The following is a 23,599-nucleotide window of genomic DNA, read 5'->3' as shown; positions in this document are numbered from 1 at the left end:
TTAAAATCGCATGATCTCATCGAAAATTAGTAAGATGGAGGGAGAGTAGACGGGCGAAGAGGCACAGGAGAGCGAGTCTCCCTTTTTTTCTAGGCAGTGTAAATATATGCTCCTGCTTTTTCGTTTTCTCCTGGCCCTCTCGGAAAACCTTTTTTCTTCTGGCAAATACAGTGTGTTTGTGTAAACACCGTTATCCTTGAAACCATCAAATGAGCCCGTCAAAATGAACAACTTTTTCTATAAGAACAACGCTGGGAACTTTTTTTTTATTAAATAAGGGGGCAAACGAGCAAACGGGTCACCTGATGGTAAGCAACTGCCGTCGCCCATGGACACTCGCAACATCAGAAGAGCTGCAGGTGCGTTGCCGGCCTTTTAAGAGGGAATACGCTCTTTTATTGAAAGTTTGCAGGTCGTATAGGTCCGGAAATACTGCTGGTGACAGTTCGTTCCAGAGTTTTACAGTGCGCGGCAGAAAGTTACGCGAAAAACGCACTGTGGAAGACTGCCACTCATCAAGGTGATGAGGATGGTATGTTTTTCGCGTGGGACGATGGCGAAAAGTTGCAGGTGGTATGATTCAGATAGAGGATGCAGATTGAAGCTACATCTCGGCGTAATTCCAAGGGGTCCAAGCTATTTGAACACTATGGCAGTCAACAATTCGAGCGGCCTTTCGTTGGATACGATCCAGAGGGAGCAGTTGGTATTTTGGCGCCCCTGCCCAGAGGTGAGAACAATATTCCATATGAGGCCGAACCTGCGCCTTGTAGAGTTGTAGGCGTTGGTCCGGACTGAAGTACTGTCTCGCTCTGTTAAGAACACCAAGCTTCTTCGAGGCTAATTTGGCCTTACCCTCTAGATGACATCGGAACTGGACTTCGCTCGATATGTTGACGCCAAGTATCTCAATGCTAGGGGAGATGGTTAAAGATGTGCCCTCGAAACGAGAATATACGACATTGGTGACTTTTTAGTGGTGAACGCGCAGACTTGTGTCTTGGCGGGGTTGAATTGGACCAAGTTACGCCTAACCTATTCAGAGACCTTCTCCAATGAATTCTCCACCTTAGACACAAGTTCGTTTCGACTCTCAATGACATTTTGCCGAGAAACATTGGGGGAGCCGGTATATACAGCATCACCTGTACTATCATCCGCATAGCAATGAATGCCGTTGGTCTGTAACATGTCATTGATATGCAGTATGAATAGAGTAGGCGATAGCACACAGCCCTTAGGGACACCAGCATCAACAGACTGAGTTTCCGAGCATTCGCCGTCAACTACGACCTTTATGCTTCTGTCTGCTAAGAAACTAGTGACCCACTTACATAATTTCTCGGGCAGCCCGTATGATGGAAGCTTTGATAGCAGCGCTTTATGCCAAACCCGATCAAAGGCCTTCGCAATGTCCAAACTAACAGCCAATGCCTCTCCCTTCGACTCAATTGCCTGAGCCCGACGATGAGTCAGGACGCCAAGAGATCACCAGCCGAGCGACCCTTACGGAACCCGTATTGTTTGTCGCTTAGTAATCCCTGGCCGTCCAAGTATCGAAGAAGCTGGCTATTGATAATGGATTTCATTATCTTCGAGAAGAGAGAGGTTATAGCGATTGGTCTGTAGTTGGAAGGATTTGTGCGATCACCTTTTTTGGGGATCGGGTGCACCAAGACTGTCTTCCAGGAAGCCGGGACGATGCCAGTGGAATAGGAGAGCCGAAAAAGACGCGTCAAGATTGGAGCCAACTCTGGAGCACACTTTTTCAACACAATAGGCGGGATTCTGTCAGGCCCACTCGACTTTCGGATATCAAGGGAACGGAGGGCTTCTTTGGAACTCAAAAAAATCCGTCTTCATACCCATACAAATCGCCCAGATCGGCAATTTTTATGGGTATGAAGACGGATTTCGTGGTGCCAAATTCTAAGTTTGAAAATCGTGTTTCAATGATATTAAAAATCGAATATTCGTGCATCTTGAGGCAGCTGTGTGTAAATTGTGTTATATTATGCGCATACTGTTAGCAGTAATGTACGTTCGCGATATTCAAATGCATCAGCTTGTAAAAGCTTGTATCTGAATGCATACATTATTAACTGCATAGCATTAAATAATTATAAGTACCTTTTAATACGTGAATATCTCTACCATTTACGTATATTTTATTGAAACTTTTATTTACTGAGGCTTTACTAAATTTAAAATCAAATAGATATACATAATATACATAATATTATTTTACCCTCCAATATTCATTGCTGAGAAAAATCGACATCGCTACAGCCAAATTATCAAGTCGTAACCTTAACTTGACTCTTACTAATAAGATATTGAACAAAAGAAACGCTATAGAATGTCTCTTTGTCAAATACAATGTTTTGTCATTGTCTTTCGTGCGATTTAACAAAGTATTAAAAAGACAAAACATTCTATAGATACGTAATATTGTAATTCTTAACGTAAAAAAGTATTTGCTGCAATATTTAAGGGGGGGTCCCATACAACAAACGTGATTTTTTTGGCCTTTTTGCTCAATATCTATAATGGCAACAGGTAGGCACTTCAAAGGCCTTAAATATATGTGTAATTTAACAATTAATCATAATAAAAAATTAATGGGGGCTCCCATACAAAAAACAAATTTTTGGCCTATTTTTGCTCTATAACGGTACGGAACCCTTCGTGCGCGAGTCCAACTCGCACTTGGCCGATTTTTTTTTTCTTTAACGCGGCATCACCTTAATATTCTACTATACTAATTAGTAATTATCGTAATTAGTATAATTATAATCATTGTGGTGACAGCGCACGACAGCTGTTTGTCGTGTGCGACAACATCAGTCTAGTCGTAGGCTGTCGCGAGATCTATTTTATTGTTGTTGTATGTTCTATATTGTTTTAGTTGTTTGTAATCTGTTGTAATTAGTTAATAATGATATCCATGTCGTCACTAATGTCTCTTGCGGAAGACCGGCGCTGAATATGCCCCTGGGTGTACCAGCACATGCCGAGCATGAGCCAATTTGCGGCTGCAATTTGGAATTGTCTTGTTTTAAAGTATGTGTGCATGTATCATTAATGTAGTTGCAAATAAATTTTATTATTATTATTATTATTAATTACTAAAGAAAATAGCTTAGTTATATTACAAGTTTTGTTCAAAACCAAGGTTACAAGGGATTGTTATTTCTATTTCCTGTTATAAGACAAATTGTAATTTCCCGGTTGGTTGCAAAATGCATTAATACTTAGAAACCATATTATTTAATAGAAATTAATAATAAATCATTATTACAAAATTAAAGATATTAATATTATATTTTGGAGATTGGCAAAGAATCTTTGTACGAATTGTCAAATTGTAGATCTTTTAATTAAATGGACTGCAGGTCGTTTTAGTAAGAAATTATATTATAAGTTACTATTGTCACTAAATTGCATAAGACAGTATAAACAATATATTAATTTATATTATGAATTGTCTGTTTACAATATTATAATAAAATGGAGATTATAATGCAAATAAGGCGCTGTATATCGTTTATTTTCTAATAAAGAATAGAAATTCGTGCCGCGGATTTCTTTGAGTAGTTAATATAATTAAAAGAAATATTGCCGTTAAGACAAATAATGTTATTGTTTAAATTATGTATTTAGTTTCATTCATGCAACAAAATACATCGAAAGCGCAACAACGGAATTGTAATATAAAATATATGTATACATATAATAAAACAAAGTCGCTTTTTTCCCCTCATTTCCCTTTGTTCCCTTCAATCTTTAAAACCACGCAACGGATTTTAATGATTCTTTCAGTGTTAGATAGCCCATTTATCGAAAAAGGCTATAGGCTATATTTTATCATGCTAAGACTAATAGGAGCGAAGAATTAGAGGAAAATGTGGAAAAAACGGGGGAAATTATTTGAAAGGGCTAACTTGAACGCGCTAATCTCAGGAACTACTGGTCCGATTTGAAAAATTATTTCAGTGCTAGATTGCCCATTTATTGAGGAAGGCTATAGGGTATATTTTATCACGCTAAGACTAATACGAGAATGTGGAAAAAGCGGGGGAAATTATTTGAAAGGGCTTATCTCGCGAACTACTGGAGCAATTTTTACGTTATTTGGCACAGATAAGAAGTAGACAACGTGAAGGATCATCGATTTCATTCAGTGGCAATATATTTTATACCCGTGCGACGCCGGGGCGGGTCGCTTCCTATAATATAATAATAAACATACATACTATTCTATCACCTATTTTTCAACTTAATGTAAGTAGTAATGCTCAAAGTCGAATCTTTAATGTTACATTACACGTGAATGCTCGCGGTGAGGGGAGCACCTTAAGATATTTATTTATTTCATAACATGTAAAATTACAATTCTGACAAAATATTGTCTGACAAAGTATTGATAGATTTTACAGTTAGTATATTTTTAAGGGAATGAAGTTGTGTGCTACATCTAGTTAAGTATAATTTAAATTTTAAAGCGTATTTCTATAAATTAATAGCCTCGATCACAAATTGATCGACTACAAAAACTTACAATGATCATAAAATCATAATTGATCGTTTCAACATCACAATTATTAGGTACTGCAGTAAATAGTATTCTTGACCTAAAAAAATCTTATTCAGCTAACTAATATCTGTTAAAATAATACTATTGCGGAAGAGTGCAGATCAGAATAATTATATATTTTATTGCATATAATATTTTCAATAGATACCTACCCTAGTAGACAAGTGGCAAGCGATTATCGTAAAAGCTAACAAAATGTATGCGATTTGACTTATGTCATCGCTTCGCTAACGAATACTTATGTCAAATCCCATACATTTTGTGCTGTGGCGTTGGCGTTTACGATAGTTGCTTGCCGCTTGTCTATCCCCTCTAGAAGTTAGAATCTTAACCAAAGAGTTCCACGAAATACGAACAGCCAAGTTATGCAAGTTTTCTATGTATGTGTGAGTCAACCTACACTATAACACGAAACATAACCCAAAGTAGCGTATTAATATTAATGTGTCTGGGTAATCGCGAAATAAAGTGGCTACAATGAGACCTACAACTAAAACCGGCCAAGTGCGTGTCGGGCCACGCGCAATATAGGGTTCCGTTGTACCTACCGCTAATTTTTGATTGGTCAATGACAAGATATTTATAACGTGTTTCACGCTACTAGCAACATCATCTCAGTTACGTTCAAAGGAATTTGAGCGAAAAGTTCCTTTATACTTCGCCGAATACATTTTTTTAGTTGATGTAAAAAGAGAAAAACTTATGTAAGTCATCTTAGCCGTGATAATTTTCCTTTTAAATTCAGCATATTTCCTACTCTCGTGAATTTTTTCACATTTCTAGAAGCAACCGTTTAGCTGATAGAAGGGAGGGACACTGGACTCAAATAATTTTTTCCATTTCAAACTTTCTTGTTGACTACGGAACCCTAAAAACATAACGCGCGTTTCACAGTCCTTTGCAAAGTTTCTGGGTTAAATTATCAGAGTCCTATATTTTAGGCGAGATAAAAGGTGCTGCAAATAAACTTTGCTTTGCCTTGCTTTGCATACGTCTGAGCGCCTGAGGGGTTCCATGAAAGTAAAACGCTGACATACAAGTGTATCTTGATAGCACGCGAGATTTAAGGGTGCGTTACACGTACCAATCTGTTGAAAACATTTGTTTCCGTAATCTGCTGGTTTGTAGAGTGTAGACAGCTATGAAGTTTATTACAGTACACGTTCAATGTTCATACTAGAAGTTCACGGAAACCATTCATAATAAATAGCCCATGTCTCACGTGGGCTACTCTATATCTATGGCAAATCTATATATATAAAAATGGATTTTCAAATGTGTTAGTCTCGCTAAAACTCGAAAGCGGCTGGACGGATTGGGCTGATTTTAGTCTCAAAATATTCGTAGAAGTCCAGGGAAGGTTTTAAAGTGACACGAAGTTCACCGGGACAGCTAGTAACATATAAAAATTGCTCCAGTAGTTCGTGATATAAGCACTTTCGAATATTTATCCCCGTTTTTCTCAAATTTTCCTCTGTATCTTCGCTCCTATTGGTCTTAGCGTAATAATAGACTGAAAGATTTTTTCAAATCAGACCAGTAGTTACTAGTTCCTGAGATGAGCGCGTTCAAACAAACAAACTCTTCAGCTTTATAATATTTATATTTAATTACAGTATTTACTATTTAGAAGAAAAACGTTAGCGGTCTCACTCAAGGACAAGACTTTATGTATTGAAGATTTTGACAGAAACCTATTAAACTTTTTATTAAATTAAAGTTGATTGACGGCCTGAAGCATCTAAGGCATCAGCGATGCCAGTTGAATTAATTGTAATATTAATAATATTAATCTCTGTCTGTTACCTCACCAGTCATCACGCTTTTAAAAGAAATTTGGTAATAGAAATATTTTGAGTTAGGGCCTGTATTCACTTTGATTAATGCGAGTGCAAGTGTTTAGTGCAGGTGATAAGTGATTAGGAGATAATAAAGGACTTGCTCAAATCAGTCGCTGTCCACACTTGCTTTCTCCTGATTACTAATCACCTGCTAAGTACAGTGAATACAGGCCTTTACGGATAGTAATTTTATTCAGAAATGTACGGTTTCCACACATAAAAGAACTTCTGCTCGTTCGTAGTTGAGGGCAAAATCTAGTTTAGAATAACTTTCTAAGTAAAACACTCCAAGTTCCAACAGACTGACTTATTGCGACAGAAGTTTAACCGAATTTTGACTTATGTAACATTTATTTATTATGTATTCGGGTATCGACCATTATGGTAACAGAATTGAAACTATTCAAATGTTAAGGAAAACTACTAGGTATCCATATTTCTTTTTTCACCCATTTTCAGTCCGTACAAAGGAATTTCCAAAAATTTAATGCACTTAAATTAATTACATACATAACACATAAAACAAATATTACAAATGCCAAAGTGTGTTCGTCTACCTGTCTACTAACAAACCGCTGAACCGATTTTACTGCAATTTGGTATGGAGATACTTTGTGAGCCAAAAAAGAACATATCATACTTTTTATCCCTCAAAAAGGTACGGTTCCCGCGCAATAAACGAATTATAGCATAGCGTAGTTGCAAGCGTCATCTAGTCTGTCATATTTCTATGATTTCGCAGTTTCTATGGTCATCCTGAAACCTTACCTTCTTAAAGGTATCCAAGAAGCCTCTGGACTTGAACTGCAGTCCCAGCAGTCCCTTCAGCTGCGACACGGCGATGATGACTGAAGTCGCGGACGTAAAGCCCACGGTCACAGGTACAGATATGAAGTCGATCAGCACGCCTGGTGATGAAAAAAAATTAAATATGGAATATCCGTGGCCGGCCTAGGAAAAGATGGCGCGATGAGCTGGAGGCGTACCAGCCGGGCTGGCTAACGGTGGCGCTGGAGCGAGACAGGTGGAAGACCCTAGGGGAGGTCTTTGCTCAGCAGTGGGATAGCATAGGCTAACAAAAAAAAATGGAATATCAAGAGAGAAAAGTTTATCAGCCTAGTGGAAGATAAAAGAATTTAAAAATATTCAAATATCGAACTTCAAGTCAAGAGAAATAAATGAAGTCGATCAGCCTGATGAAAAGAATGATGAAGTAACGACTGCACTCAGATACATTTAGTAATTATTAAACTTCAATTTAATAAAGAGTTTGACAGATAATGTATGGGGCTTATGTCAAAATATTGAATTAATTACATTTAAGTAATAATTGTTCGACTCTGAGTGCGGCAGTAAAACATTTAAATAATAGAACAGTCTTTCCCAAAGTGGGCGATAACGCCACATTGTGGGCGCTAAAGGTCTAAAGGGGGCGGTGTGGGACTCAGAAAAAAATGGGGGCGTTGCGTAGAGGCTTGGGGGTGATTTATTTCATCTGGATGCATTTCAAACACTTTAACATCTACAACTTCTAACATCTTTATTAACACCCATTTTGCAAATAAAGAAATTGAATTGAATTAAATTGAAACGATGGGGGCGCTAAAATGCTGTTCTCAAAGTGGACGGTAGACAAAATAAGTTTGGGAACCCTGTAATAGAACATCAAGAGAAATATAGCGATTAGAGACTCCTAAAAATCTTTAGTTTCCTAAGATAAGCGCGTGTGGCATATTACTACATTGTTCTGCTATGTAAAGCTACTTAATCATGCTAACGAAATGCAAGGAGCTTATTGTCCCTTTTCTAGTTTAGACCATTAATAAACAGTTTTAATGAAAATTATAGAAATACTTGAACTCCCAGGAATAGACCAGGGATAATTTTATCCTGGAAAAATGTGATCCACGCGAAGTTAATTTCGACGCAACAAACAAGATCTAGTAGAATAATTATAAACTAAAATCTCAAAAGATCCCTATTTTAACTTCCTCTTAATCCTATTAGTTGCTATGTCTTTAATCTTTGCACAACACACATTCCTTTATAAGAGGTATTTACAATGCTTACTAGTCACTGTCCATATTTCTAGGAAAATGCTCATCCTCAGAATAATTAGAAACTTTCAATGGACATTGTCCAAAAAAAATCACATGTACTTTTTATATTTTTTTTCGTTAAAATAGGGTATTTTAAGAATATAAATTAAATAATTTTGAAATTCATTGGCTAGTTTTTTCTCAATAAATTTTTAAAGTTTCGCTCTGACGTCATCACCGGCGGCCAATTGACCTCTGTAGTGTTTTAAATTTCCTTTCAATCTTATTTATAATGGCTGGTTCGTCAAATGCAAGTTCTCATTATGTGAAAGCTGATACGAGAAGCTTACCAAAAGTTCGAAACATAATGTTGGTCGAATTTATTGCTAATTTAATGCCATTGAAGGTCAAACTAAGGTTAAACATATTTGTTCAAAAATATAAGTAACTAATGGGTATTTTTTTCTTTTATATACAGAAAAACGATCACTGACCTTATTCCTCGAAATGTTTTTGTAATGAGCAAAATTAAAAAAAAATGGACAATCCCCATTCTTAGTATAAAGTTATAAGTAATATAAGTATGTGCATAGATTATGCATTGATCAGAGGTTCTCAAACTTATTTTTTTCATGAACCTTCAAATTTTGCGGGTTTTGATAGCCCCCTTTGATAGATAGGCCCCTTATTGTCAAGACTCGCGGCACATTATATTAAATAAATAATACAATATTACATCTCAATATTTCAATTTAATTTGAATTCAAGATGGAATTATTTTATTTCCTAAATTGATTCAGTAATATTTTTAGAAATATTCATCCGTCCCATAATTATTCAGCAAAAAAATCCGACGCGGGTAAAAAATTAGATGGATAGAGTATGACAAAACAACGAAACAATCACCGCATTACAGTGTAGAATGTAGATCCTTATATTATTATTAGTGAGTATTTTCACTTACAACACCTAAAATACTCATACATATAACATCATTTTAATACCTCACTACTGCAGTAAGTACACTCACCCAAATGCAATATTCCCATTAGCATCTGAACCACACCGCTGAGCAAGCACAGGAGGATTGCGTAGTCAGTATTCCGCCCTTGTATTTGCTCGTACGTCATAAGAGATAGCAGCGCCGTGGGCCCCAGCGTTATATCCTTGCATGAGCCGAATATTATGTACACGAAGCACCCCATGAATGATGAGTAGAGACCGTACTGAAAGGAAATTTGTATTATAACTTATGTTTATGTGCAGATGGAAGAGACTGGTCTCCACGACACGGGGAATCCTAGTGCAGATTTTTTTGAGTGAAAATAAAGATTTGTTTGTTTGGTTATATGAAACGATTTTAAGTGAAATATCCTTCATTATTCATATTTAATTTTTTCAAAATTCAGGTGTTCTCAAAGTGTGCGCCGGGCCCCCTAGGCACCAAAAAATTTAATTTAAAAACTTATACTGTAAGACAATAGATTGTTAATAATCAATATAATATTGCCATAATAGTCAGTATCGCATCATATATTATAGTAGTATATTATATACACACAAATTATAAATAGTAATTACTGATTTGTGATTAGTTAATTACTATTGTAATCATTTTTAAAATCTAAAATGTCTTTTAAAACAAAATAATTAAGGTCTGGCAGCTCTAGAATTTCACTATGTCAAAGTAATCTACAAAGTTTTACTGTAAGACTTTCTCAGCCAATCTAGAGATACCCAGGAAATATATTACGCTTCATCGCGCGGTTCCCAACTAATTTGGCAAGCAATAAGTCTTAGATCTAATTACAAATAGACTGACTTGGGAACAAAGTAGTTCTTTGGGGAAACTTTACGTGCTACGTTCTGTTTGTTGTTTTGCACAAATACTGTCCAAACTAATTACACTGAATTTACAGTGTCTTTAGGCAAGTTTCGAATCACATCTTTTATGCCCATCTGACGCTCTGAGAGCACTGTTCAGACTTTAGGCTCTGAATTTACTATATTACCTACTATTTATTACTCAGTTACTAGGTTTAAAGCAGAAATAAAATTTATTATGTCGTAAAGTTTTATGGATACTATATAAATAAACATTATTATGTTGATTGTAACTAATTATGAATTATGATTAATTTCTATAAATACTAGTACTAATATTCAGTATTTTTTTCCATTCTCCAAATTGAGACAGATATTATGTTGATGTAGATTTACTGTTTTCGCTAAAGCTACTGAATGGACTTCCTATACTGGTGATAAGTATGGTAGAAGTGCTTTCTGATTGCACAATACACATAATATGAATTACATTTCACAACAATCTAATAATGAAATAAAGGAGTAAACAATTGTGGAACATCCAAATAATGACGTCAAAATAGTACACTGTACAGTACAGTCAAATACAGAAGTAATTGTGGATCGGTTTCGTGACTGCAGGAATTGTAACAAAGATTGCTCAACAAAGACCAATACACGCGAGCACATACTGACAACATTGGGTTTGAATTGGAGCTAATGATGTCGAATTGGCACGACAGATAGTCCATTCAAAGTTATTTTGCGCTCGTATTTTTACGAGAATGATCCTTATTCTTAAGACATAAAGGCTTTGCAAGAGGTAAGACAACTCTAGACAGAGATACTCTAACCGGAACGTTAATTGAAAGAGGGTATGTCAAAACTAAGGAGTCCACTAACTAACTTGAGTTTGCGATTTGCATAGCTGACAATAATTGCTATTCTGAGAAACTAAGCGACCGTTTTAAATATCATTTAAATAGTAACTAACTAGTAAGTGGCAAGTGGTACTATATTATGTAATTATTGTTTAATCTAAATTTAAATTTGCTATTGCCGAATTTCTAGGTTTACATCGGACTTGACAGGATTTTATTTGTTTTATATAACGCCAAAGCCAAACAGGTTACTTTATTAACAACGCTATGGAAAAACCCTGTTAAAATTATTAAACTAAAAGTCAGTCAGTCACTGTACGATGATTCATTCGTAAGTAAATTCATGTAAAATACCTTATCGATATCCGAAATAATCTGTAAAATATTTTTCATTTATTTATCTTATCAGGGGCGTAGTAAAATTTATATAGTATTTCGATTCACTAGATACGTTTGTTTATGAAATTTTATTGTGATAGCCAATATGCTCTCCGGAAACTGAATTAGAGGTACAAGTTTATGACTTGGCGTGCTCCCGTTTTACTGTCATCGTAAAAAATCCCTGAGCTTGGATTGAGGAACGTTATACAAATAGAAACCTATTGATTTATCTTCTTTGAATTCGGTGAAGACTGTACTTAGACGTTTGGAAGGATTTTTTTACAATTTTACTAGAGCTCATTTTTACTAGAGTATTTTCATTAATGGTTTAATTCTAATCGATTTCCACTTTTTATGTGATAAGAAAACAAAGAATACTCTTAATATTTTATCGCAGAAATCTATCGTAAAATCTCTTTTTCCAGAGCCCATATTTGGGACCTATTCTAGCCAATTTCTCTATTTAAACGACTAGCCTAGGTAAAGGTAAAAAACTTCCCTTACTTAATTTCATGCAGTTCGCGTTCCTAAGTCGCGTTGTTTGAGAAGTAGAGATAATACATTCTCAAAGAGTAGATATTAAATAAGTTTGGTCCCAGAGAAAATCTTCCCAGCAGTTTTCAGAAAATGTGATCCAATTTTCCACCAATGTCTGGGACTTACATAAAGGGTTTAAACCGAGTAAATATTTACTTATTTGTTTTCCCAACAATATTAGACGAGTTAAAGTCGAAATAACATGTTAGATCGTCAATGGTCGAGGATAAACTGAGGAGTTAATGGGGTAAATAGAGGGATGTGTAAAGAAAACCTTTGTAATATTTACACTCGTTTCTGGTTGAAATATCTGCCTTTAGCAACCTAACACTGCGATTCGCTGAAAAGCATCTAACAGATCTATCTTAATGCATTTTGTCGCATCTCGGACTATCTTTTTTTCGTGGTTTGCAGCGTCAGGGTGCCGTTATCGAATTTAATTTTTTAGCATTTCATTGCTAGTCAAGCTAGTGATTAGCCTAGGCCGTAAGCGTTTGAGTTAATTAAAATAAAGGGTAGTGAAATATTAATATTCATTGGATACAAACATTACAACTATTGTTATTCCTATATCCATTGACTCTATGTCCATCCGACTCACGGTTATTATTACACTTATAGGTTGATTGAATTCCTCTGATACTTTTTTGTATAGTATTATCACGATTCTCGGCCCCTAGGGTATCGCGGCGCATACTTTGGGAACCACAGGCTTAAACGAATGCCTAAGAAAATGGTGGTTTAAAGTTCCTGACACTTTTGAAAAAAAAACCATAAATACATGTTTTTTTTAATAATCAAAGATCGCATCAATTCTTGAAAAAAAAATATCTGTGGAGACAGTCGTCATAGGTCACAGGTCGCATACGCCAGCGCCTAAGAGATGACCGTTAGACCCACCGTCACACCGGCTATGAGGTCCGCCACCGCCTTCTAAGAGTTGTACTCCGGTAGCCATCTTGTCACCGGTATCCTCTTGTTGACGATTCGTCGTATCTGAGACTACTTCTGATATAATTACCTGTGGTGGCAATCCAGCCAAGGTCGCATACGCCAGCGCCTGAGGGATGACCGTCAGGCCCACCGTCACACCAGCTATGAGGTCCGCCACCGCCTTCTCCGAGTTGTACTCCGGCAGCCATCTTGTCACCGGTATCCTCTTGTTGATGATTCGTCGTATCTGAGACTGCTTCTTGTATCGACTCTTGGACGGGGACGACATTTTCACCTGTTTGAATAAACGTAAAGAGTTAATAAGCAGGAGGATGAAGGATCATAAATGCGAAAGGTAAATTTACTCGGTATGGAGATACCTTGAGTCCCGCAATTACCAGAAAAATGTACGGCATAATCGAACAGAGTTGCGGGCGTCAACTAGTGCTTTAATAATTTAAAAATCTACTGGGCCAGAATCAGGTGGGTAGAAGTTCGAGCAGGTTAAGCTGCAAACAAATTCATACTTTGTCAACTGGGGTTCGAAGTCACTAATAACGCAGAAACCTCGCTAGACGCTGAATTCAGTTATTTAAGTCCATAAAAACATTTATGCACACTAAAGTCCTATTTTACGCCCAGGAATTTCGCATCCGTAAAAGAAAAACGTCCAACTTATTATTAACAAACTTATATTATGGAAGTAGGAGCGTTATGAAAATGAGAAGCGCTTGATATAATAGCAACACAACAGATAACTTCCCTGGAATAAAATTATACGAGCGAAGTTGGTCCCGTGTATTATTTGATATTTTGCTTCAGTGGAAACTCAGCCAACTCGCATTTCACCGAAATGAGAACAGTGATTCTCTATTTACAACGTCGTATTCAAAAGTTAAATTACATTAACTGGGGGTTGTAACTTGTAACTGTCCCTTGTTGGACCTTTGTAGGCCAAAGCAATTATCTGCTATAAGGGTCTTGACTGTTTTAATTGTAAGCTGTAATTGGAAAAATCTATTATCTTGGTTTTGCAGGTACGTAAACAGTATTGTTAAACAAATTATACTTATACGATATTTATGTTCGATTTCAAAGTTTTTTTTTCAGGGGTCTGTCTAATAACGCTTTCGATTTGTTTTTTAGATGTTCTAAAGGATAACCAATCAACAACGCTCTTCAAAAGTATCCTGTCAAATACCCCAGAAAACAGGCACAGGTATTCTGATGATGACGCTTGCAGGATTGTTTTTCTTTATTTAAATTTTTTAGGGACCCCAATTAAATTATTCAAATGTCTCAAGTTGTTTTATAGTTGCTTCAATTGACGACGCTCAAAAATGCTGTAGGTGACTGGGGACACGATAACCTTTTAGGGCCCAAACTTTTGAGACACATAACTTTCTAGTGCCAACTTTTTATATTGCACCCAATTTTCGTACATTGTTGATTAAAAAATAATCATCATCACTTCTCCTACGATATCTTCTCATATATAAAATTCTCGTGTCACAGTGTTTGTGCGCGAACTCCTGCAAAACGGCTCAACCGATTTTAATGAAATTTTGTATGTACATTAGTTTGGCCTGAGAATAGGTTTTTATCTACTTTTTATACTGATACCAGAAATAATTTATATGGCAAAACAACGTTTACCGGGTCAGCTAGTTTTGATGTAGATTAGGGAATATCAGTTTATCTCTAATGATACTGTTCAGTCGAATTGTGATACCTCTTTAGATTTAAAAATAATACTGTTGACAATAGAAATGTGTCATATTGTTGTCTAGGAAAATGGCTTGTAACATCAACTTGTGAAAATGAATAAATTATATTTGTAACGCTTTACAGCCTTTAAGTATTAAGAAATACTTTTTGGTATTAAAATACCAAAAAGTATTTCTTAATTGGTTTTGTTCTTAGGTTCCATTACGCTTGTCACTTTTTTTTTAATCTGTATCTCGATATTATTTTACTGTATTTTTATACCTACCCTCGCAAGGACCATGTTTAATACTCGAAAGTCCTTTTTGATTTGACGAAGAAGACCATGACCATTTACTTCTCAGAGGTCTGGGACCATGTTTACTTCTCAGAGGTCCGGGACCATGTTAATTCCTTTACTCAGAGGTCCGGGACTATATTAATTTCTTTAAGGCCTTGCAGGACCATATTAAGTTCTCAGAGGCCCTGCATGTGACCTCGAAGATTTATAAAGATGAAGGACCATGTTACCTTCTCGAAGGTCCTTTTGGATCATGTTCTTCTGGTTGAATCTCAGAGGCTCGGGACCATATTTAATTCTCAGAGGTCCGGGACCATATTAATTTCTTCTTCTTGAGTTGACTGTATACATTTTCCATTTACTTTTTTGCTCGAAGGACCATGTTTTTAAACATGGTCCTTCGAACTTAAGCTTAAGTATTAAGAAATACTTTTTGCTATTTAATACCAAAAAGTATTTCTTAATACTTAAAGGCTGTAAAGCGTTACAAATATAATTTATTCATTTTCACAAGTTGAACACCGCCGCCATCTCACAACCATCGCTGGCGCCATAAGCCATCCTACGCCACTACGTCCTCCCCACGCTGGGCCATCGTGATGGCCAACTACGCTGGCCCATCTTGTAGAGGCGATACACTGCCGCCACCCCACAACCATCGCTGGCGCCATAAGCCATCCTGCGCCACTACGTCCTTCCCACGCTGGGCCATCGCGATGGCCAACTACGATGGCCCATCTTGAAGAGGAGCCATAAGTATTAAGAAATACCTTTTGGTATTTTAAACAGATACTACGAATGGATCATTACTAAAACCATTGTAACGTAATTCTAGGCTGCACTCTAGGCCTTTGTTAGTTAACCACACTAATACTGCAAATAAGTCGTAATGGTAGAGAATTGACGGAAATGAATTATTTGCTTTAATACCGTAATTGTAATTTGTACCAGGGCCCGTACCACGAAACGGTTTTGAGACTCAAACAATCATACGAGAATGCCGCATCCTACTCTAACATACGTGAAATGACGCTGTTAGAGCAGGACGCGGCATTCTCGTCCGATTGTTTTAGTCTCAAAACCGTTTCGTGGTACGGGCCCAGGTTTTAGTATCATTCATGTTAATTACCAACTTATCAATATTTATAGAAATCCCTTTTTTTTTACGGCGCCTAACGCGACGTATAGAGTGCTTTAGATGAAACCGTGATTATTTATTGCCATCATTGAGTGAAAAGCTGTCTCTCTTGTCCACACTGTGCCTTTTTCTGTTCGTCAAGGGCATGCGTTACAGCGCAGTCAACAGCGAACGTGAGGCATGCCCGCGACGCATGCCCTCTGACCGTATTCAAACTTCAAAAATGACAATATTGGCGTTGCGTTCCTTGACGCATTCAATTATTGAATGCGCCAATATGAAAGTTGATGACGAACATTGAAGATGAACAGTGCATAGCTTATAGCATGTACCATCGAAGAAATTGATTCATAGGCAGGTTGCGGTCCTATGTCATTTGGTCGAATTATGTCAATTTAAAATTAATGGCTGCCATACACGCAGCTACGGTCTACCGGAGAGGTCACCTGTGCAGGAATGCCTGCGCAGGTGTCAGTCGAAAGAATTGATTTCAATTTTTGCGCCGGTCGCCTGCGCAGGTCTATAATTCCCACTCACATTCCGGTCTACTTGATGCGCAGGCTGCACCGGTGGACCTGTCCGGTAGACCGTAGCGTGTATGGCTCATAAAGTTAACATACCTAGCGGAATTAACTTTATGGTATGGCTACATTACATAATAGTCATGAACTGTCGGTTGGGTTTGACACAACGCGACCAAGTTACGTAGGTCTGCAACCTGCCTATGAATCAACTTCTCTAATATTACAAATGTGCTCTAGTTATTTAGAGCATGAGTTCCAGTTGTTTAGAACAGTATCTTCCAATCTGTGGGTCGCAGCTTCTTCAAAATCTTTTTTCTCACTTTTTTTGGTAAAAAAGTGGGCCCCGTGCGAGTTTCGTACGCCGGTTCTTCTCGCCGGGTTAGTTGCCGAACCGGTGGTAGGCATCATGTAGACTTTCAGAGAAGATTTGCAAAAATTATTCTGAATAAAAAAATTTAAGCTTGAGTTTGAGTTTGAGCAACCCCCTGGGGGGTCGCGATTGGTGGCCGAATTTACGCTTTGTCAATTGTAGGCGTTGAATCGGACTAAAATAATACAAAAAAAAACACTGGTTTAGAGCGTGGCTCTTGTTTTTGAAGTCGTTTGGTAGAGCCAGGATAACGCAGAAATATCATCCTTACGTCGGATGGCCATGAAGAAACCAGTAAAATGGTGACAAATTATGTCGATATTGATGATAATTCCAGAAACTTATAAAAAATAATGAAGAACAATAAAACCCACAGCGTTCTCACACTTAGATTATACGTTACATATTTATCCCAGCAATCTGAATTCTCTATGAAGCCACGTCTAGGATTTCAGATTGAGACAAATCAGGATATCCCATTTGTTGAAATTGGATTCGCGGGATTGGGTTTTTCTGGTCGTGTTACATTCGAAATGGGATTGCGGTTTCATCCAAAATGTATAAAAAATATTAAATTTAATGTGTAGCTTATGAACTAGCTCTAGCTATAACGCCCGCAACTCCGTTGCGCCAATATTTGTTTATCGTGCGGTAACCGTACATTTTCCGGGATAAAAAATATCCGGGAAAGGATATGTCATTTGCCGGGCCTCAAAGTATCTCCATATCAATTTTCAGCAAAATCATTTCAACGGTTTGGGCTTGAAGAAGTAACCGACAGCATTTATAATATTACTATGGTCGAAGTATGGATTAATAAAAATAATAATAATAATATCTATGGACGCTTTCTGGCCCCGTGCTAAGTACCTGAAGGACTTGTGTTACGGGTACCAGACAACGGAGATATATTTCATAAAAATCATTTAACTACATTTTTCCAAAAAAATATTGGCGCTCTCCAACAAAAGACGAAATTACGACCATATCAGAGTAGACAGAATGATAGAGTCACTAGAGTATGCCGACTTAGAACTGATGTTGAAATTTTTAAATTTGACGTATTATGACGAAAATCGTCGCTAGGTTTGTTAACTTGTTACCTACGAATTAAAAAATATGACATATTCGATGGACGTGTCCTCTTTGGTCGTATTGTTGTTTGTGTTTTGGCATATGCGATTAAAATTATCAGAATCCAATTTTGAAATCTTTATTTTAAATATTTAAAAATAAATTATATCAGCCAGCGCGAGGCACATTCCGTTCATAATCCTAGTGAAACCCGACGAATTTGACAGATATTGAAACCTGTCCGTCTCTTTGCAGTCGAACTACTGGTCGTTATGTCTATTGTGACCACATCTTGTCCAGATAAACTTATTGTAGTTTTTGCGGAAAGATTTATTATACCTACTTTTGTAATATTATTATGTATTGAACAAAATAAAGAAATAAATTATCGCCTAAGCAAGATCGAAATGGTCGGTTCAAAAATAAAAACGCACCACACACTAAGTATATTTTTGTTCAGTATGTCATTGACACTTTTTCCAAGCGGGCGGAAATATCGTAGTTTCACGTAAAAGTAATAATTCATTTACTTATTTGAAAAACGTCGATTTACGGTCGTCGTCGCACAAGGTTTTTAGGGTTCCATACCCAAGGGTAAAAACGGGACCCTATTACTAAGACTTCGATGTCTGTCCGTCTGTCTGTCTGTGTGTCTCCAGGCTGTAACTCAAAAACCGCTATAGCTAGACTTCTGAAATTTTCACAGATTGTGTATATCTGTTGACGCTATAACAACAAAATATACTAAAAATAAAATAAATTAAATATTTAAGGGGGGCTCCCATATTTTCAGGGGGGATTTCTGTGTTTCTTTTTCTTGTGTGCACAATAAATAATATTTCATTCAATCATTATTTGAATGTATTTATTCAAAAAACATCGATCTAACATCACATTCATAACCAAAAGAAAAAGCTCATATTGCAATAGACTGTTGCACGCACAGTTGCACGAGTATAGTATAAAGGACACGACCAAGTTACACTACTTTATACATATATATTGCGGCTCAAAGTTACACTACTGTATACATTTACATTGTGACTGGAGCTGTCGGGTGCCATCACGTTCTTACATTCATCAACCCCCGGTCTTCGATCAAGCTGCTATCTCCACGAACACCCTACTAAATTAACTGCGAGATTAATCAAACGCTCCTTTTAATTGTAGCACCTTCATTATCATGACTCATGAGGCGAGCACGAGTTGGGTACTTAGTCAAATTACATTCGACGGCTAAGTTAGAAATATTTTAGAAGCCATTGGGCGTTTTTCGATTAGCCAGTCCGGCAGCACCGGCACGGGCCGCATGGCGTCGATAACGGAAGAGCAGAAACATACTTAATTAACTATTATGATTATTATTTTTAACAAAAAATTAAAACCGACTTCCAAGGTAAAAACAATAATAATATGAACTAAAAAGTATTAAATAACTCTTAGTCTATAATAGTGCCTTTTTCAGAATTCGTCTAAATCTCAACTATTTCTGTACATACTACAGTCTTCATTATTTGAAGTCGGTACCAGCTAATTTTATCGTGAGTTCAGTCAATGTCAGAATATCTGAACTAGGTACCGACTTCAAAGTAATGAAGACTGTAGTATGTACAGAAATAGTTGAGATTTAGACGAATTCTGAAAAAGGCACTAACTACATAGAGTAAGAGTTATTTAATACTTTTTAGTTCATATTATTATTGTTTTTACCTTGGAAGTCGGTTTAAATTTTTTGTTAAAAATAATAATTTCACTCTTTTTAGCTATCTACAAGATAAGGCTTTATGCGTAAATAACCACTACGAATGTTAACTATTCACATTATGTTACTGTAAGCGAAATTGTGGTAAATGCTTGCAGTTATCTAAGCGATGCTGCAATTTAAAAACTTTTATCTTTAAAGGTTCAGGAGTTCTGTTCAGTGCCTTTGGACCAAGAGACACCTTCGTATGAACTTTCTCTTATTCGTAACATATGTTTAAATTACTAGAAACAACATTTTAACCACTATGAGTCTTTTGATAAATTTCAAGGATTTCCCTCGACTGCCCATAGATCCCATCATCAGCTCACCACTTTCGTAATTATTATACAAAATCAAGCTTATACCCTATACAACAACATAAGAATTTTGAAAATCGGTCCACAAACAGCGAAATAATCATCAAAAACATCTGCTTCGATGCAAAATATCACGAAAAGCATCAATAATTGGGTCATAATGTGATGACTGATGACCCATGGCATTATTTATCGTGCCGGATCTGTACATTTTTTCGGGATAAAAAGTGTTATATGTCCTTTCCCAGGACTCAAAGTATCTCTATAACAAATTTCAGCAAAATCGGCAGTGTTTTGGGCGTCTACATGTTTTCTCGATGTTTTATGGTTTGTCTCTTCATCTCTATTCACCCTAACGTGGGAGAGCCATGCTTCGGCACGAATGGGCCGGCTCGACCGGATAAATACCACGTTCTCACAGAAAACCGGCGTGAAACAGCGCTTGCGCTGTGTTTCGCCGAGTGAGTGAGTTTACCGGAGGCCCAATCCCCTTACCCCTACCCTATTCCCTTCCCTACCCTCAACTATTCCCTTCCCTTCCCTACCCTCCCCTATTACCCTATTCCCTCTTAAAAGGCCGGCAACGCACTTGCAGCTCTTCTGATGCTGCGAGTGTCCATGGGCGACGGAAGTTGCTTTCCATCAGGTGACCCGTTTGCTCGTTTGCCCCCTTATTTCATAAAAAAAAAAAAAAAAAAAAAAAAAAATGACAACACATTTTTATCGAGTTTTGTCGCGATTTTTACGTTATGAGAAGAGTAGTTCACTCGAAAGTGAGATATCTCGTTGGACGCAAGCTGGGCGCACTGGTGTCTGGTACATTGAAACAAAAAATCATGAAAATTGACTTTTAATAATCTGACTGAAAATATATTTTGTTTCCAACACTTCATTTTGCGCAGAGTAGATAACACGTTTTTAATTCCCACATACAGGAAAATTGACGCTTATTTTACCCCTACCTGGATACGCACTGTATGTGTGTACGTGTGTGTGCGGGTGGGGGTGAAATTCAAAATGGTTTAACCACACGCGGGCCATTGAAAACAAAATATGTAAGCATCAACTATCACGTAGCAGAGGAACGGTTAAAAAAATCGGCCAAGTGCGAATTTTTAGAAAAAAGTTTTTCTGAATGAAAACTTATCGTAAATTATTATATTTATCAATGAAATAATTAATAATTAAGGAAATCTGATTATGAGCTATCTTGATAATATTGTAATAAAATAATTTGTCAGTTACATCACTACCTATAATCCCTCGATCGTGGAAAAACCAGACACAAAATATGTGCGCTTTTAAAATTTTGGACGTGGCGGTAATATTGTGGACGTCCGCAGTATAACGGTAACATAGGGAAGTGAAATGTATGGAAATAATATATTATATGAAGGCGCTTTTAAATTTCCCTCGACGATAATTTTTTAACGTGCATGTTAGAGGACATCACAACGTCTACACTCTTCTGAACCACACAAAACTTCCGCGGTGCGTAAAATTAAAAGGGCATTTAACGTACCCAACGCTTTATCGTGGAAGCCCGCGTCCACGATGATGTGACGTCCAGAATTATAAAAGCGCACATTCTATTGTTATCGCGGCCATATATTATTTCAATTCTATGCTGCTTAGAAAGGTACCATAATATTATATTTCTAAGGTACATAATATTATTATTTATTATGTACCTTGTACTAAATGTAAATGTTATTCCAGACTGCATATCATGTTATGAATAAATTACGAAAACACTCTACCTGCTTGCAAATTAGATTACCAGATAGTACATTATATTATATTTACAATTTACAACAAAATGATATAATAAAACCAGAAACCTGCAGATGACCTTTTTGTGCAGATAAATTAAAAAAATATTATGAACTCAGTTTAAGGTGTACAGTAGGGCCTCGTTAGTGCGGAGAGGCAAAAACAAGACCCTTTTCGGATTATCGAGGCATCCGGATTATAGTATGCAATATTTATGTTAATAAAACACATGTTTAACCTTAGTTTCTTTAATCAATTTGTTTAATTACAGCGATCACTGAACAAGTGGGAGTCCGGATTAGCAAGGCCCTACTGTGTTATCATTGGAAATATAATTATACAATTATTATTATGTTCCATTCATTCACTCCACTGTAATTACTGGTAAGTTGTGTCTTTGATACCCACGACGGACGGGTTAAATAGCATAATTTCGGATCAGCCGTTCTAGAAATTTAGAGGAAATTAAAGTTACAATCAATATAAATTATAAATACTTACCTATTTAGTTTAAATTAGCACAATGTTTTTATAGGCTGCTTAATAACTTCAAAGTTTATTGCAATAAAGGTTGGAGAAAAATGGTCAAAACAAAATATATCTTTGTAATATTATGATAGTTGCCCATATTTTTGTTTGATGGACATGAAGGTAGAATTTATATAAAGTAAAAATACCATTAATGCAGGCTTACTTTGACACTTTTTATGTTTATGAATAAAATATGTCAATGTTCTACCAGAATATACAATTAAAAAATTACTATACTTAGCACATGTTTTGTTGACTTGTTACTAATGAAAACACACGTTTCACAAAGATTAAAATCAGATTTCCAATGTATATTACATAAAACTATTGTCGGCTCAGCAATTTCCTAATTAACAAGTGTCTAGTTATAAGATCAAAGTACATGCTTTTTGTTAATAAAAATACGTACCTTATGTATATAAAATCAGCTCTGCAACTTCGTACACTTTTACAATAATTCAGAATTTACATTACAATATTCTTAAATCATGCAACCACTTCATGTTGATAAAATTTAAATACTAAAATTATTATAGTAAACACAAAATTAATCCATAGCAAATTGACATTTTCGACTGTCATAAGATGTCATAACTCATAAGTCATTTGTCAAATGTCAATATGGACAGTGACAATCATAGATAAAGTATTATAGTATAGATGTAGTCTTAGCCCGTCATCGCGTGGCCATTGTCAAGGTGCTTATTGTCATCATACAAGTAGTGTGCGTATATTTTCTTGAATACGGTATTTCTATTTGTCGATTATTTCAAAGGACAATATGATACAGGAAAGAAAGTCAATTAGTTCATACTTCATGATATCGATTAACTATAGTTCAAGTGATGAGAATCCGTAAACACACGTAAAAAGCTATGCAATTTTTATGGCCAAATTATTAATTGATGTGACATTTTTAGCACTAATGCCTTACATAGTACGAATAAGGGATTAATAAACTTATAAATTATATTTTTAGCTAACAAAAATACCGATTGAAAAGCCCAAAAAACGTTGTTCAAAACTTACGTATTTAATGCTAAATCCACGTGTTTGAGGCATTCTTTGACCATTCTTATGGTTTATTATTTAGCGGAACCACAAAACTCAA

The 23,599-nt window shown here is 36.3% G+C and overlaps 1 protein-coding gene across 3 annotated transcripts in view; it reads right to left on the bottom strand.

Annotated features, from left to right (window-relative positions):
- Positions 1-23,013, bottom strand: part of LOC121732657 (sodium-independent sulfate anion transporter) — a 54,923-nt gene extending 31,910 nt beyond the window's left edge. For 2 of the 3 annotated variants that reach the window (XM_042122614.1, XM_042122613.1), the window contains exons 1-4: positions 22,898-23,013; positions 13,101-13,307; positions 9,508-9,703; positions 7,207-7,346 (exon numbers count right to left, since the gene is read on the bottom strand). In XM_042122614.1, the coding sequence (XP_041978548.1) occupies positions 7,207-7,346; positions 9,508-9,703; positions 13,101-13,301 (537 nt within the window). In that variant the 5' untranslated portion in view covers positions 13,302-13,307; positions 22,898-23,013. Of the gene's footprint in view, positions 1-7,206; positions 7,347-9,507; positions 9,704-10,634; positions 10,657-13,100; positions 13,308-22,897 lie in introns of those variants that run through there. The other variant, XM_042122615.1, reaches the window with a different exon arrangement.
- Between the last annotated feature and the right edge of the window lie 586 nt (positions 23,014-23,599).

The sequence above is a fragment of the Aricia agestis genome, chromosome 12 (genome assembly GCF_905147365.1).
Source record: "Aricia agestis chromosome 12, ilAriAges1.1, whole genome shotgun sequence".
NCBI classification, from domain to species: Eukaryota; Metazoa; Arthropoda; class Insecta; order Lepidoptera; family Lycaenidae; genus Aricia; species Aricia agestis.
Note: the sequence above shows the minus strand (reverse complement) of the source record. Positions and strands in the feature narration are given on the sequence as shown.